The following is an 18,542-nucleotide window of genomic DNA, read 5'->3' as shown; positions in this document are numbered from 1 at the left end:
GAGACAAGATTTCTCTGTAGCTTTGGTGCCTGTCCTGGAACTACCTCTTGTAGACTAGGCTGGCCTTGAACTCAGAGAGATCCATCTGCCTGTGCCTCCAAGGGCTGGGATTAAAGGCGTGTGCCACCACAGCCCTGCTTTCTTTCTCTGTTTATAGGAGGGCTACTGATTTTGTTTTTTACTTGATCTCATATCCTGTCACATTGCTGAAGGTGTTTATCCACTATATGACTTCTCTCGTAGAATTTTTGGGATTACTTATTACTATTATCCTCTGCAAATAGTGAAAATTTGACTTCTTCCTTAAAATTTGTATCCTCTGATTGCCTTTTGTTGTCTTATTGCTCTACCAAGACCATCAAGTCCTATGTTGAATAGATATGGAGAGAGTGGACAGCCTTGTCTTGTTCCTGATTTTAGTAGAATCTATTTGAGTTTCTCTCCATTTAATTTGATATTATCTGATAACTTCCTTTATATAGCTTTTATTATGTTTAGATACATTCCTTGTGTACCTGATCTCCCAAGACATTTATCATGAAGGGCTATAGGATTTTGTTTAATGCTTTTTCAGCATCTAATGAGATGATGATATATCTTTTTTCTTTCAGCTTATTTATTTTGTGGATTATATTGATAGATTTTTGTATGTTGAACCATCCCTGTATCTCTGGAATGACACCAACTTTGATTATGTTAGATTATTTTTTGATGTGTTCTTAGATTCGGTTTGCCCATGTTTTACTGAGTATTTTTGCATCAATGTTCATGAGGGAGATTGGTATGTAATTATCTTTATTAATTGCTTCTTTGTGTGGTGTGGGTCATGGGAACTAAAGCCTCATAAAAAGAGTTTGGCAATGATCTTTCTTCTCTATTGTGTGTAATAATTTGAGGAATATTTGGTATTAGCTCTTCTTTGAAATTCTGGTAGAATTCTGTGCTGAAATCACCTCACCCTGGGCTTTATTTCGCTTATATTTCCTTAGGGGTTATGGGTCTATTTAAATTGTTCATCTGGTCTTGATTTAATTTTGGCATTTGTTACCTTTCCAGAAAATTGTCCATTTCTTTTAGATTTTCCCATTTTGTGGTGTGTAGGTTTTCTAAGTATTACCTAATGATTTTCTGGATTTCTTAAGTGTCTGTTATGTCCCCCCTTTTGATTAGTTTGGATAAGGGTTTGTCTATCTTAATTTTCTCAAAGAACCAGCTCTTTGTTTCATTGATTCATTTTCTTTGTTTCTATTTTATTGGTTTCAGCCTTCAATTTAATTATTTCCTGTCATCTACTATTCCTGGGTGAATATGCAGCTGAAGATTGGATCCTATTTTTATATCCATTCTGTTAGCCTGTGTATTTTTATAGGTAAATTGAGTCCATTGATATTAAGAATAATGACCGGTGATTATTGATTCCTGTTATTTTTCGGTGGTAGTGTTTGTGTGTTTCCCTTCTTTGGGGTTTGCTGGTATGATGTTATTTGTTGCCTGTGTTTTTGTGGATGGAGCTAACTTCCTTGGGTTGGAGTTTTCCTTCTAGTACTTTCTATAAGACTTGGTTTGTGGACAGATATTGTTTAAATCTGTTTTTTGTCATGGAATATCTTTTTCTCTGCCTGTGGGGATTGAAGCTTTGTTGGGAATCCTTGGTCTCTCAATGTCTGCGGCACATCTGTCCAGGACCTTCTGGCCTTCGTGTTTCCATTGAGAAGTAGTGTGTAATTCTGATTGGTCTGTCTTTACATCTTCCTTGGCTTTTTTCCTTTGTAGTTCTTAATACTTTTTCTTTATTTTGTGTTTTTACTGTTTTGATTATAATATGCCACAGGGGAACTTTTTTTCTTCTTTTGGTCCAGTCTGTTTGGTATTCTATAAGCTTCTTGCAACTTCATAGGCATATCCTTTAGGTTGGAAAAGTTTTCCTCTATGACTTTGTTGAATACCTTTTCTGTGTCTTCAAGCTGGACTACTTCTTCTATCCCTATTCTTCTTAGGTTTGGCTTTTTATAGTTTCCCAGATTTCCTTGATGTTCTGTGTTAAGAATTTGTTGGATTTAACATTTTCTTTAACCGATTAATCTAGTTCCTATATTGTATTTTCTCTTCCATCTCATATATTCTGTTGGTTGTGCTTGCATCTGTAGTTCCTGTTCATTTACCTTGGTTTTCCATTTCCAGAATTCCTCAGTTTGTGTTTTCTTTATTGTCTCTATTTCAGTTTCCAAGTCTTGAACTGTTTTAACTGTTTGCTTCACCTGGTTGGTTGTTTTCTTTTGACTTTCTTTAAGAGATTTACTGATTTCTTCCATTTTTCTGTTTGTCTTTGGGCCTAGTGCCTAGAGACTGGGCTGTCCATTTCTTTAAGGAAATTTTTTATTTCTTCTTTAAGGGTCTCTATCATCTTCATAAAGTTGTATTTAAGGTCATTTTCTTCTGCTGCTTCTGGGTTTGAATGTTTAGATCATTGGGTTCTGGTGTTGTCATGTTCTTGTACATTCTTGAATATATTCTTGCATTGGCACCTACCTATCTCTTCCTCCAGTTGGTGCAGGCAATGTCTTTGCCTCTTGATCCAATCCTTGTGGTTGATGACCATGTCTCAGGGATCCTTTCTTGGACTGATCATTGCAGTTGCTGTCTGTGCCTCAGGAAGACTCTGAGTTCTCAGGGCATGGGTGGGTTTGCGGTGGAGTGGGATTTGTAGATTACAGGTCCATTAAATGTGAGGGAGGGCTGTTGGAATAGCCTGCCTTCTTTCTTACAGATGGTTTGCCTGCTGGCTGCCCAGTGCAGTTAAGGCATGTGGGGGAGGGGTTTTGCCCTAGGGCCTAGGACTTGGTACGATGGGGGGGGAGGGGGGAGCTAGTCTTGGTCCACTGTGTGCAGTAGCAGTCTGGCCTCAGAGAGCCACTCAGGTCTCAAGGGATGGGGAAATTTGGTGGTAGAATGGAATTTATAGATTAAAGGGTTTTCTGTGGGCGGGGGAGGGTGTTGGAGCAGCCTATCAGCAGGAGGCTTTCCTGCTTGCCAGCTAGTGAAGCTGAAGCAGGTGGGGGAAGGGCCTGGGTTTTGCCCTGGGGCCTAGCGCTTTGATATTGGGCTATCCATCTGGGTAGCTGGTCACCCACCTCTTAGAGCAGTCTGTGCCTCAAAGAGCCACTGAGCTGGGGGCGGGGCGGGGGGGGGGTAAACTTGGTGGTAGAGTAGAACTTGTAAATTACAGGGTCCAATAATGGAACAGCCTATCAGCAGGAGGCTTTCCTGCTGGCTGACTAGTACTACTGAGGAGGGTGTGTGGAGGGGCCGGGGTTTGCCCCAGGGTCCTAGGGCCTAGAGACTGGGTAGTACTGCTGGACTGCTGGACTGCTGGAGTGCTGGTCACTCACCTCTTGGTCTACTCTGCAGTTGCAATCTGTCAAAAGATGTATTTTTAAATAAAAGCCATCAACTTTAATTTCCAGTTTGATCAAGTGGAAACATATTGACATATAAATGTGTCCCTTCAAAAAAAATCTCTATGGAAGAGTTAAGATAAAAGTAATCTTGATTATAAAAAATGTAAGTTCTACTTCCTTAAACTAGTTAGTCACATTTGTATAGTTATATTTATTTTGTAATAATATCTGACTTCCATTCATATCTTTATTGTAGAATCTGCTTATTTATGAAAATAAGCATAAGTAGTTAGTGTATTCTGATAGACTATAATTTATATTTTGATTTTGTTTTCTAGAATAGTATATGGATGAATGAATCGTTTTATTTTCCTGAAATATTTCCTTAGTTGTATAAAGTTCTGATAAAGACTGAATAAATTAATGACTATTTTCACAAAGTACTTCATAACTCCATACTATGTTATAAACTAAGAGAGAAAGAAGTAGGTCTCTTTATAGTTTTTCAAATAGCTCAGCAATTTTCAGAACCTATTAATATCTAAATAAACCCTGATACTGGTTTTCTAAGCTATGAATTGCTAATTCAAGTTAACTATTACAAAATATTCAAACATGTCAGGTCAAGAATGTCAGCTATTTTACATAACAAATCATAAAGCAGGCAATAAAATCACCATCTCTGAAATCTCATTTACAAGTCAGATTATGTGGGGCACATTCTTTTCTATGTGATGCTTTCCTTTCAGGTCACATTCTGCATCATGTGAATATTGGACTGAAGGTTAAACAGTGTGTTCATCAGATTCCTTCTGTTACAATGGAAGCTTCCATTCAGCCCATCACGCGGACTGTCCTCCGAGTATCTCTGAATATCCACCCGGATTTCTCTTGGAATGATCAGGTAGAGCTGGAAACATCTAAATTCATGTTATACCTAGGTGTCTGTACTACAAGTTCTCCAAACCTTATATCTATCCCAAAGGCACAGAGAGAACCTTTATATATATATACATATATATGTATATATATACATATATATGTATATATATATATATATATGGTCTTCACTGACAGCATTGTAGTAGTAGTTATTCTTATTTTTAAGAAAATGTGGTATATTGATGTGTCAGCCAATGAGATCTTCCAGCGTCCACTGAATTAACAGTTACAACATTGAACTGCATGAGTCAGTAGATTGCGCTCTGTAAACTGGGCCACACTGGCCGTGTTCTTCCGTATTATCCATGTTATCAGTTTCGACATCCATACTGTCAGTTTGGCCACTAATTTGATATTCTGTTTGCTAACAGAGACATTTTTAAATCTTGTAATCTGTAAACTTACCATTATTTCCCTTTTAAAAAATTAGGCTAGTCGGAAGAATACTCTACATTTTCTTCCATGTTACCCGTTTGATAGATTCTTTTTCCTAGTATCAAAGTCTAGCATTGGCTATAATTAATAGTTTTTTTTTCTTTTCTATGTTTCTGAATATGTAGTATTTATATACATAACTCTTTTTCAAAATGTCTTTCCTTGGTTCCTGTCATGGTTACTTCAGTTTTTATCTTCATTCGTTAGTTCCTGCTTTAAAACCATATGTATTAAATTCTAACATTAATATTAAGGTTGTAGCATGATTGGTGGTATTTGTTGTTCTTAATGCCATCCCTGTGGCCACATGAAACCCTGCTGGTACATCCTGCAGTCCCAGCACCCAGAGGGAGCTCAGCACCATGAGGTTCAGGCCAGCCTGGGTTACTAAAGAGTCTTTCAAGGCAAAATAGGGATAAACTCATACATAAAGATCTACTCTGAATCACCTTGCTATTCAATCAGCATTCCTTGAACTAATTTATGTGTTAGAAATTGTATCTATAAAAGTAAGTCAGAATCTCCCTGCTGAGAAGAGGCCCCTAGGGGAAGAAAAGTCACTCAGTAGTTGTATACTCATGTACCTGTGCTTACCCCACATAGTTCCTATTAGAGTTACTTCTATTCAGCCATGTTTTGTAGGATCACCTACATATGCTGCTAATCCCATGTGCAATGCTTTAAAGTGCTCAGACTTCTGAGTCTTATAATTTCCTAATCTACAAATACTAGTAATAAACTATTATAATGTTCTCAGAATTTCTCTGAGGAACAAGTGATGATAATATAAATTTACTTTAATATTTCTCTAAAGAAAGAATTTTATACAAAATATAAATATTTTACATTTAGTTATATTTAAAATATAATATATTTAAATAGTTATATATATATTTAAAATATATGTATTTATATAGTTAGCTGTTAAAAATCATGTTTGAAATTTTAAATTTTAGGCCTGTTTGTGAAATGAATTAAATTTTACTGTTTCAGTTATCTTCTACTAAAATCCATAATAACCCTCCAGATAACACTCTCAGGTAGAATGTTATAGTCTTAAATTGGAGAACTGAACTTGCCTCCATTTGAAGGAAGGAAGATAGTGTATTTTTCTGTGCAACAAAGGTCCACAGGTGTTCTACGTGCCTCAGAATGTTTCAGGCTTCTAGTTAATCACACCATTCAGGGTCCAGATATTTTTATTCAGCCCTCCTTTGCTGACATTGTTGAGTTCTTAACAAAAGTTTCAGATTTCCCTTTTCAAATTTAATTGTTTAATTTGAGCAAGGAAATATATCCCTACACCCTCAGCCTAGAGCACAGGTTTAGCTCAAAATTTCTTGTGGGTTTCTCCTTTTCCTGCTGTCAGAATAATTCCACGAACTGTCTATCTTATGAAAATCAGCTTTGTCCCAGGTGATGTGACCACTTAGGTAAGAAATGAGCATGGAGCCTTGTAAGGAGAAAGGAGCAGCCTGAAATGAATGAACAAAATACGGCTTATTAATCCAGTGAAATATTAACTGACAATAATTTGGAGTGAAGTACTGATACATAATGAATCAGATTAAAAAGCCAGTCATAAAAGTCCACAGAGTACAATTCCATTTATACAAAGTATTCAGAAATGGCAATCTATAGTGAATAGTTATAGCTTATAAATACATTTGTTTTTTTTTTTTTTCTGGAGGTGATGAAATGCTCTAAAATTAGATTGTGGCTATAGTTGTGCAGCTTTGTAAATAGGTTAAGTTGCCTTTCATATGTTAAATAAGTAAACAAATGGCCTCTATAGTAACGAAGTTGCTGAAGAGAGGAATAGCTGTGAATTGTATAAACAGCCTGTCTTAAACTGTAATACTACTTTTTTAGGTCCATGGGACAGTTGGGGAACCCTGGTGGATTTGGGTAGAAGATCCTACAAATGACCATATTTATCATTCAGAGTACTTTTTAGCTCTTAAAAAACAGGTAAATACATATTTCTCTGACTCTTCCCTATTTTACTGCCATGAAGAGAAAATATAAACTAACAATTTCTACTATTATTTTCTTTCTAAATGATATCCATTAAGGCTTTATTTATTATTATTTCTGCCTCTTTTAAAGGAAGACAGTGAATGTGTGCTTTTGGTAAATCATCATGATGATTGTTTGAGAACTTTAATTACAATTTTGGTCATCTGTTAAGTAAGTCATGGCTTCCAGGTTGTGAAATATGTAATGTAGATTAAATAAGTAATAATTAGGTGTTGTATGTGTACAATATAGTAAGAAGATTGACACACCTAGTGAAAATTCTTTATAAATTGCCAATAAAAGACTTAGGTCAGCCCTGAAAAATAACTACATGTAGTATTATACAAACTGAGCAGGTTGTAACTTACGTATTTAGGAACATTTTACACATACATATAACAACAACTAATGAGAAAAGAGGTCATGAACTTGAAAGAAAACAAGGAGTATATGGGAAGGTTTGGAGGGGGAAAGAAGAGGGGTAAATGATGTTAATTATATTATAATCTCAAAAAGTAATTGAGACAATTTTTTAAAGGCTTAGTTCTTGCGATGTAGTTGATACTTTGCTTGTAGTTTCACTTTTTGTCAAAGAAAAAAGGGAAGCTTAAGCTGATAAATCTTGTAAGGGCATCAGATTTGTTTTTGTTGAAGTTGCTTTTATATTAAACATTTATTATATGCAATTGTGGTATTTTTCTATGGTACTCATAGAACTTAAACATTATGTAAATATTAATATAGCAGTTAGAATTTTACAAATGAAGTTAAGTAATTGAGTGAATAATGTTTGCATAATTCTGATAAACAAATCAAAGTTATACCTATCACTGCATACTAAATAGCACACAATAAATATAAGCCTCACCTAAGAGTAGATCTTAAAGGAATCACACAAAATGATGCTGAATTACCTAAGCATCTCAGCTTCTTATAATCCAGTGTACTTTATTGTCAGTGTATCTTGTGTAGGTACTGCTTTCTTAACAACAGCCTAATGTAGGAGAAGACGTATTTACTTGAGGCTTTATTTCACACTAGGTTATTAATAAAGAACCTCAACTTCTGGTATTTACAATCCCTATTTTTGAGCCTTTGCCCTCTCAGTACTACATTCGAGCAGTGTCTGATAGATGGCTAGGAGCTGAGGCCGTTTGCATTATCAACTTTCAGCATCTGATTCTACCAGAGAGACATCCTCCTCATACAGGTAAAGTGGCTAACTAATTTGAATCATTACCTTCCCCAAAATGACTGTTTTGTTTAATGTTGAAATGTATTGTTGCTTGTGTTATTCATTTATTTATTTATTTATTTATTTAATTTATTTATTTATTTATTTAAGATTTCTGTCTCTTCCCCGCCACCGCCTCCCATTTCCCTCCCTCTCCCCCAAATAAGTCCCCCCACCCTCAGCCCAAAAAGCAATCAGGGTTCCCTGTCCTGTGGGAAGTCCAAGGAACCCCACCTCCATCCAGGTCTAGCAAGTTGAGCATCCAAACTGCCTAGGCTCCCACAAAGCCAGTGCGTGCAGTAGGATCAGAAACCCATTGCCATTGTTCTTGAGTTCTCAGTAGTCCTCATTGTCCGCTATGTTCAGAGAGTCCAGTTTTATCTCAGGCTTTTCCAGACCCAGGCCAGCTGGCCTTGGTGAGTTCCCAGTAGAACATCCCCATTGTCTCAGTGTGTGGGTGCACCCCTAGCGGTCCTGAGTTCCTTGCTCGTGTTCTCTCTCCTTCTGCTCCTGATTTGGACCTTGAGATTTCTGTCCGGTGCTCCAATGTGAGTCTCTGTCTCTGTCTCCTTTTATCGCCTGATGAAGTTTAATTGATGGAGGATGCCTATATGTTTTTCTTTGTGTTCACCTTCTTATTTAGCTTCGCTAGGCTCAATGTCCTTTGTTTATAGCTAGAAACCAAATATGAGTGAGTACATCCCATGTTCCTCTTTTTGGGTCTGGCTTACCTCACTCGGGATAGTGTTTTCTATTTCCATCCATTTGTATGCAAAATTCAAGAAGTCCTTGTTTTTTACTGCTGAGTAGTACTCTAATATGTATATATTCCATACTTTCTTCATCCATTCTTCCATTGAAGGGCATCTAGGTTGTTTCCAGGTTCTGGCTATTAGAAACAATGCTGCTATGAACATAGTAGAGCATATACTTTTGTTGTATGATAAGGCCTCTCTTGGGTATATTCCCAAGAGTGGTATTGCTGGGTCCAGGGGTAAGTTGATCCCGAATTTCCTGAGAAACCGCCACACTGCTTTCCAATGTGGTTGCACAAGTTTGCATTCCCACCAGCAATGGATGAGTGTACCTTTTTCTCCACAACCTCTCCAACAAAGGCTATCATTGGTGTTTTTTATTTTAGCCATTCTGACAGGTGTAAGATGGTATCTTAAAGTTGTCTTGATTTGCATTTCCCTGATCGCTAAGGAAGTTGAGCATGACCTTAAGTGTCTTTTGGCCATTTGAACTTCTTCTGTTGAGAATTCTCTGTTCAGCTCAATGCCCCATTTTATAATTGGGTTGATTAGCCTTTTACAGTCTAGTTTCTTGAGATCTTTATTATATATATGTTATTCTTTATGAAAATTTAAACTATTTGATAATACAGTTTAGAAAGAGAGTTTTCAGAGAAAATTGTTTGTATTTATATTGGGCAAAGTTTAAGATAGTCCCATGAATTTTGAGTTGAAAAAGCATTAAAGTGGGCCAGTTTTGATGGACTTAGTAAGGATGGAACTACTCTGCTGCTTTCTCCATTTATATAGCTGTAATTTCTTCATGTGTGCTTATTTTCTTATCTAGTTGTGCTTACTATGTGTTTTTTGAAACATGTGAGACACTATTCCAACGGTTTTAGATGTTTTTGTATTCTCAGATCAGGTATGACAATATGTATGCTAAATTACCATTTTTTTCATTCTGGACTTTTCTTTGTCCCATTGATGTTCTTCAATATCTGAAATGTTTTAATACTAAGGCATCATGGATTTTGTTTGTTTTGTTTTATTCTGGAAGGAATTTATAAATACCCACAGTGACTGTGCACTGTAAATAGCGTGGAACCTTCATATCAACTCCCTCCCATATTTTAGCTTTATGGCAACTAATGGCAACACATCCTGAAAGGTTTCTCATTGTTGTCTTTTTTAAAATTCTATTTTATATTTTTATAAGATGAACTAATAAATTCTTATATTGGTTTATAAAAGCTAGAAATATGTATGAATGGATATTTATGATAATTCAAGTACTTCATAAAATCTATTTCAAAATTTTTCTGAGTCTTTTAAATTAACCAGTACATTATTTTTCCTTCTCTTTTAAAATAAATAATTGAGGACTATTGAATTCCAGAGATTTTTATTTAATAGACAACTAAAAAGTCTTAATTTTCTTTTTTTATAATTATTCAAGATGAAAACTTTCACAATTAAATGCTAATTATGATTTTTTAATTTACTCACTACTTCCCAGTCCTGTAGAAAAGAAAAGGCTTTAATATGACTAATCGTTGACATTTGGTCAAACGTATTCCTTATTTATTATGTTATTTACCTCAAGAAGGTCCTTATACTGCAACTCAGTTGCTCTTTGATTTCTTGACAAAAGAGAATGATTGGTTAAAACAAAAAGATAGAGATATGATAGTATCAATACCATAATCTGCTCACAGAAGTTGAACTTTCTGACATTTCTGTTTCATCTTTCATTGTATATACAATCCAGAGTTTTATAATAAGATATATGAAATGTTTTGTGTTTTAAAGTACATTCTGACCTTAGTGTGTTTCTTTAACTAAAGTGCTTTATTTTATAGTGTATTATCATTGTATTTTAATGATCAGTTATTTCACAGTTAAACAACCGAGCAGACATCAATCTGTGTATGTAATATCTTATTATGACTACATTTTCAAAACCAAAAATTTAACATCATGATATCTCAATTGATATTCAATGTGTACAGAATAATTTAGTGACCCCAGGATATATTTTGCTCAATGTACATATAAGCACATCATTGAGTTTAAATCAATTAAGTATAGTCACTGAAGTATCTGCACTGAACATTGACAATAATTGCCCATTGATCATGCACAATAATTATTTTCTACTCATTGTAAAAACATATCTGTGCCTTATTTGACATAGCAAATGTTGAGTTTCTTCCTCTCTCCCTTCTTGATTTAGAGTTTTTCAGAAAATTGAATGACATAGAAAACATATACTCAGCTCTTGGCTAACCTTGCAGTAGAGCCAAGCAGTAGGCAAGGATTAGCTTTTTTACTTTTAAGTAGACCTTTTAATAAGAAAATAAATCACATGTTGCATTTTGAAACCATACGGTAAAGATCTAATTCAGAGTACCGTCCTCTTGCTGAACTTTTAAATTCAACCTACCAACCTAACTTAAACTTCACCAGTCTTGACAGAAATACCATAGTGTTTTAACTGATAGATTTGTGAAAGGTAGGAAAATATGAAGTCTTGGTTCGTAGGGGTATGTATTGATAGGTGAAACTTCCTCTCTAAAGGAATTTTTTCTAATTCCAATTTTAATTTCTAATTCCTTAGTCTCTAGTCATTATGATGAAAGACTAAATCTGCTTTCTTTGAAGGTTTTCTTGGGGCAAATTTTGTTCTTCCCAGTTATTCTCTACATTACAGTTTTCTTAAGTTCCCCATAGCTGTGGCAATAGTTTACTCAGCAGCTTTGCATGGCCAGTGTTTAACAGATCAAAATTTGTGAGTGAATGTTACAGTACTGAATTTTGTAGGTGGTATTTTGTTTTGTTTATGCATTAAGGTGGATCTAGTTTTGTTTTGTAATATGAATGCTCTCATGAAGTTGGATATTCAAGTTTTATTCTACTTAATAGAGAAAGATCCAGTTGCTTCATAGGAACTTTGCAGAAGAGCATTCAGTATGTTCCTATGATGTGGTGAAGGAGATAAAGATGTAATTGCTGTATAAAAATTAAGGATTATTTTCATTATTTGAAATATAGTGTCCAGTGCTGTACATAGTATTGTTGGTGATTTTATAGTAGTACCACTCATGTTTTTCAGAATTGTTGGACCTTCAGCCTTTACCAATCACAGCTTTGGGGTGCAAAGCATATGAAGCTCTATATAATTTCAGCCACTTCAACCCAGTCCAGACACAGATATTCCACACACTGTATCACACAGACTGTAATGTCCTGCTTGGAGCTCCCACTGGATCAGGAAAGACGGTTGCAGCTGAACTAGCCATTTTCAGAGTCTTCAACAAGTATCCCACTTCAAAGGTCTGTTCAAAGAGTCATATGTTGACAGTCAATCCAAAAAGACAGTTCTTAGTCTCAGAACTAGAAAGTTCTAAATGTACTGTCAGGACCCAGAGAGAATATTTCCTGGCAGAAACTTTCCAAAGGGAACACATCAGTGTTAGAATAATTTCCTTGACAATAATATAATAATAATAATAACAATAACAATTTTTCCTTGAATTTGGAGCCCTTTAGTTGAATATTTCCTTTGTTATATCTGCAACTCATTGGAAAGATACCTGATTTATAGCCATGTTCATAAATACACAGCAACCTACAATCAAATCCTTCTGATATGATGGAAGTGCTACTGATTTAAGAATAATTTGACTATATAAAGGATATAAGGAGAGGTAGTACATTGTTCTGAATGCTATGATATTGTTAATTTTCTCTCAATATTTATTTTTAATAAACTTTGTCATTGAGATATGCAATGTGATGTTCCAATGTGCATATTCATTATGAAGTGATTACTGCCATCAAGATGATGTACATATCCATATTTTCAAATAGTTGCTCTGTAATAAGAACACTTAATATCTAGTCTTAGGAAATTTCAAGTATTTACCATAGCAATTTGAACTTTACTTCCCAGACTGTCATAATGTCCTCAGAATTTATTTATTCTGCATAAATGAAACATACACTTTGAGCAGTATCTCCTTTTTCCTTACTCCTGTCCCTTATAACTGTAGCATGAATTTTAATTGTTATTAGTAATAAAAACCAAGTCAGATCTAAGGGTTAATGCTAAAGATCAGAGAAGCAGAGAGTTCTTTTACCTCTACCAATGCGCAGACCAAAGAGCAATCCAGTTCTCAGACTGTATATCCTAGCTGCATCTGTCTCCACTAAACTTCAGACTGCACTGAGGTCCTGTCTCCTCCTGCCTTATATTTTTCTCTCGACCCAGCCACATCACTCCTGTCTCCACCTCCCTAGTGTGTGGGATCCTCAGTGCTGAAATCACCTTTGTGTGAGCTTTGTTTCTCTTTTAGACAGATTGAATCTTGTGTAGCCCAGGGTGGCCTTTAACTACAGAGATCTCTCTGCCTCTCTCTCCTGAGTCACCTGGGATTAAAGGTGTGCGCCTCCACTCGCTGGCCTTTAGTGGCTTAGCTCTGATCTTCATTCTTCTCAGCTCCCCTGAAATCAGCAATCTGAAACTAGAAAAATTGAAAAGAAAAAGAGGGAGTATATGGAAATTTCTTGACACTGATCTTGTCAGTTCTGTTCCTTTGTGTGTCTGTGTGTGTCTGTGTATGTTTATATATGTATAGTCTTTAGGGTTAAATCTTCCTTTTTGGAGGGTTTTCCAATTAAGTGCCTTTTCTTTATTGCATAACTTTATTCTCCTGTTTTTAATCTGTTAGGTGGTTATTCACCCATAAATAACACAGTCCACACTAGAACAGCTCAACTAAATTGCAAGATGTTGAAATGAAGATTGGGACATATAACACTTTGTATTTTGTTTAGATTATCAAAGACAAGTTTGTGGTATTTTTCAAAAAGTAAAACAGCTAAAATGTATGGCAAGCATCAATTTGCACTAAACTTAAGCAGCTAATTTCTCTTCTAAAATTAATGTCAAAATTAATGAATGTTCTCAGGTATTTCATGAATATTCTATACAAAATATAGGAAAATTAGAGTTCCAATGATTAAAAAGTCTTAAATAATGCACTGTTTCATAATTGTTTGCATTATTTTAGACTGCAGTATCATAAAATATCTGATTTTTTTTAAATGCCTTAGAAATGTGTCTTTTTTTTTTGATAGGATGTATCTATTTGTCTTGTTTTGTATAAGTAAAGTTAATTGTGTTTTTTTTATTAATTTAACATTGTGGTGTTCATAGTTAAAGAGAACATTGTTTAAATCCACATCGTTTATTTTGACAAAGTTTCTATTTCTTATTTTCAGATGCTACTATTTTCATGAGTCCTTTTGTCTCTGTTCCCTTTTTAGGCAGTGTATATTGCTCCCCTAAAAGCTCTAGTACGGGAAAGGATGGATGATTGGAAAATTAGAATAGAAGAAAAACTTGGTAAAAAGTAAGTTCTTACTTTGATTCAAAATAGGCTTTTAATAGTATAAGTAAACTACCAGATTTAGAAGTTGCATAAAACCACTTGATGTTTTCAGTGATTTTCATAATTTTTATTTAAAACTCAACCATTGCTAGAATTATATCAGTATTCTAATTCTTTTTAAGTATAAAATGTAGTCATTTAGATACCTAATATGAATACTGTCATTTTATCTTCAAAAACATTTCTCATGTAACTTCCTCAATGAAAAAAACAGATCTTTGAAAAACATTATTTTGTGTTAATATTTCATCATTTGACATGACTGTTTATTACAGTATTGTTTATCAGCAAGACTGCAGACAGCTTGATTGTTCCATAATATACTTCCAAGTAAATAATGGTACAAGTGCAAAATGTAAAATTTTGTATATCTCCACAAAAGATTGGCTGCTATATACTGAAGGGAATTCTAGAGGGACTGTTGTTAAAAACAGAGAGAGAGAAGCAAACTGTCCCACCTCTTCTCTGAAGCAAATGACTCTGGGAATGGACTGTTAGCGACTGCTCACTATAATTTCTTCAGCCCTGGATGTATTACATATTACACATAATATGTACCATGTAAAACTGAAAACATTAAAGAAGTAAATAGATGCTCTGGGAATGTTATCTTTAGAGGACCAAACCTTTTCCCATAGTTCTCTTTCCTCAGTCTGAATCTAGATATGCAAATTGTGAGTAATTACTGAAAATGTGGAATTTGCCTCCAGATTTGGCTTTGTGTTCTGTAACTCTTCTATGCTTTGCTGGATATCTTCCTTTTTCACTATAAAGCTGAGAGCCTCTGTGAAAGGTGGCCTTTAGTTATCCTTCCTGACCTTGTTTATATCACACTTTGTTTGAAGTTTTCTATGTTAACTATAGAAAATTTCAGTCTAAGAAATTAAGTGACGCTTGCAAATAATTCTTCTCTTAGTTGCTGCCCTAACAAAATAAAACTTTCCAACCAAATAGGTTTAAAAGTAGCAGAGAGAGAGAGTATTGCAGGTTCATCCTTGGCCACATACTAAGTTCAGCTTTAACATGAACTGCGTAAGGTTCTATCTCAAAAGGCAAAAAAAGAAAAGGGGGGGATTAATGAATAATAGGTCTGTCTGTCTGTCTGTTTCACTATGCAGACAAGGAGATAATCATTGAGTTTTATAAAATAAATAACAGACAGATTGCTGTACATGTAATTCAGCAAAGCTTAATACTTAAATACATATAGATTGCATATATTGATTTGAATTTATATGTGCTTATGTATTTTTTTTATTGTTTGGCTTACTGCATTCATGCAATTTTCACATTTCAGAAAATTTCAAGTGAAAGGGAATTGGGTAGTTTTAACTACTATAAAACTTTGTTTCAAAAGAGTTTTTAGTCTCTCCAAAGTTATGTTTACTGGGGATCAATTTTATTTCTCTCCAGAGTTATTGAATTGACAGGGGATGTGACTCCAGACATGAAATCCATTGCTCAGGCTGACCTTATTGTCACTACACCAGAAAAGTGGGATGGAGTCAGTCGAAGCTGGCAGAATAGGAACTACGTTCAGCAGGTTACCATTCTCATCATAGATGAGATCCATCTGCTTGGTAGGTACAACTCAAGTAAAAATAGAATTTTATAAAACTTGACACTCTTCTAATTAATGTAATTTTATTGACAAATAATTGTATATATTCTTGATGTATAATGAGATGTTTTATTTATATACAGTGTGTAACGATTAAATTGTTAAGATATTTGTCACTAACTATGTAACTGATAGATCCCTTGGACTTGTTCCTTCTATCTAACTGCAGCTAAGTACCTTTCCAACATCTCAGGTTTCCTATCCTCTACCAAACCACTTCCACACCCTGGAAAACTGTTTCCTTGAAGTGATTTTTTTTTTTGTTTTGATTCCACATAGATCATGCAATTTTGTCTCTCAGTCCATGGTCATTTCTCTTAGCATAATGTCTTCTGGTTCATCTTTGATGTAAATGCCAAGATTTCATTCTTTTTTATTGTTTTATAATATTCAGTTGTTTTCAGCATTTACTTTATTCATCTCTAAGTGGACATTTAGCCATTATTTGGTTATTGTGGATAATATAATGGATGCAGAAGTACATATAACTCTTTGACATACTGATCCCAATTCCTTTGAATGTCTGTGCAAATGTAAGGTTGCTTATTCATACAGTAGTTTCCTTCCCCCCACTTTTTACAGAAATTTTTGTGTTCTGACTTTCTGCCTGCAACAGCCAACATGGATTAACAAATAAATAATATTCATTATTCTTTATTCTTAGGGGAAGAGAGAGGTCCAGTTCTAGAAGTTATTGTATCTCGAACAAACTTTATCTCATCACACACAGAGAAGCCTGTTAGAATAGTCGGATTGTCCACTGCACTAGCTAATGCCAGAGACCTTGCTGACTGGCTCAACATTAAGCAGGTATGAGGAAGAGTGACAGATTAGTTACTCAGGAACAGTTGTCTATGCTTAACTTTATTATATAGTTATAATGCATCCTTCAATGTAAAAGCTGTAACTGGTTTCTTTTTATGTTTAACCAGATGGGTTTGTTCAACTTCCGACCATCAGTTCGCCCAGTTCCTCTGGAAGTCCACATTCAAGGTTTCCCGGGTCAGCATTACTGCCCACGCATGGCTAGTATGAACAAGCCTGCATTTCAGGGTAAGCATCTGATTATTGGAAAATGGTAATAAGCATTCTCTCTAGATAGTAGCTTTTAAATACATTCTATATCGTTTCAGTTTCTATCAAAGAATGATAATGGTCCCACAGGTAAAAACAATCAAAAGCTATCTACATCACCCATTGAGGAACATAAATACTTGTTAAATTGTATATGGAAAATTAAAGGTATTTCATAGATAAAAATGACTTCACAACACAATAAGATATGTATTTTAAGAAGTAGATGTTTAATATTAGCACCCAAGGTGTTGTTTGTTAAGTAATAGTTTAAACATAATAAATAAGAATAATAAATTTTCAAAATTATGATTTTAACTTTTAACAGAAAATATAGAACTTGCACAATTCAGTAGCCAGAGTATCAGTTCCATAGTTAACATTACTACTGCCTTTGCTGAAGACAGAGCCTCAACTCCCAGCACCTCATATCAGATTTCATATCCATTATCTAGTTCCAGGTCATCCAGTGCCTCTTGCCTCTGCAGGTTCCTAGCATTCACGTGATGTGCACACAACATACATGTAGGCAAACACTCAAACATAAAAATTAATAAATCTTAATTTAAAATAACTTGGACAATTCATTACTTTTTAAAATTCTGTTGGTTTCATGTTTGTTTTTCATTTTTCCTTTTTTAACAAGTTAGGCAAATAGGAGAAGCATAGGAATAATACTCCAGTTTTATTGAAACATGTTTTATTTAGACTATAGAAGGAATATTTATTGTATCAATTAAAAGAAAGCTCCAAAATAAATTCTCTCCAGTATACCACTGTTGATGGTGAGGTGGTGACTTTCTAGCTGCTGCAATTAGCCTATGACAGAAGCCCAGTATTGATTGTGGGCTGGAGACCCATCTTGGCAGTTCAGATTATTTACACCTCCGCAGAAGCATTGTACAAAATCACTAATGAACAATAAATCTGCCATGAGCTGCACAGCCACACCTGTTCTTGCAGCAGTAAAACACATTAAAGGTTGAGGTTTAGAAAAGAAACAGATCATTCATGATTATCTATATAAATGATACCAGTATTGTAGGAGTATGTGTTTAAACATTGTATTTCTAAGGTGATTTATAACAGATTTAGCATTTATATTTTTAGTATTCTAATAAATGGTGAATGAAAAAATAAATAAAAATAAATGAGTTTATTTTTCATGGTATCTATTATAGAAATTGCTTTTAGCTGTATAGGAAATGGCTGCATGCCATTACAAGAAAGGAAGCATTTGCATTGTGTAAATAGTAAGTCAGCAGAAAAGACCTGAAGTATTAGTTGTTAGATATGAAATCACTTCAACCCTATCCTTATTAATTATTTGTCATCTCTATACTGAATCCTAGACTTCTTTGATTTTGGAAATGGGATTTGTGCTAGCCTAACTTCTGTTGTGGTACATAGTCAAGTACATGGTTACGTTTCCATTTGAAAACTGATTTTTGGCCTATAGAACAGGTTCTGCAGCTCATAGTTCAAAGAAGAAATCTAAACAAGGGGGAACTTTTTCTTATAAAATGTTAAATATATTGATTTTAATTCTTTTATTAGCTTATAAGGTGTTACACATCATTGTAACATTTTGAATAAAGTTAGTTTTAGTGATTTTCTTCCCTACCTTCA

General features: G+C 34.7%; 1 protein-coding gene across 1 annotated transcript in view; it reads left to right on the top strand.

Annotated features, from left to right (window-relative positions):
• Ascc3 (activating signal cointegrator 1 complex subunit 3) overlaps positions 1 to 18,542 on the top strand; it is a 315,331-nt gene that overhangs the window by 179,771 nt on the left and 117,018 nt on the right. Inside the window, exons 22-29 of the mRNA XM_005363511.2 lie at positions 4,148 to 4,302; positions 6,648 to 6,746; positions 7,836 to 8,004; positions 11,878 to 12,098; positions 14,094 to 14,179; positions 15,632 to 15,798; positions 16,504 to 16,649; positions 16,772 to 16,892. Of these exons, the coding sequence (XP_005363568.1) occupies positions 4,148 to 4,302; positions 6,648 to 6,746; positions 7,836 to 8,004; positions 11,878 to 12,098; positions 14,094 to 14,179; positions 15,632 to 15,798; positions 16,504 to 16,649; positions 16,772 to 16,892 (1,164 nt within the window). The remainder of the gene's footprint in view (positions 1 to 4,147; positions 4,303 to 6,647; positions 6,747 to 7,835; positions 8,005 to 11,877; positions 12,099 to 14,093; positions 14,180 to 15,631; positions 15,799 to 16,503; positions 16,650 to 16,771; positions 16,893 to 18,542) is intronic.

Source organism: Microtus ochrogaster, linkage group LG9 (assembly GCF_000317375.1).
Source record: "Microtus ochrogaster isolate Prairie Vole_2 linkage group LG9, MicOch1.0, whole genome shotgun sequence".
Classification (NCBI taxonomy): domain Eukaryota; kingdom Metazoa; phylum Chordata; class Mammalia; order Rodentia; family Cricetidae; genus Microtus; species Microtus ochrogaster.
The sequence above is the reverse complement of the archived record's forward strand: the minus strand, read 5'-3'. Positions and strand labels throughout refer to the sequence as shown.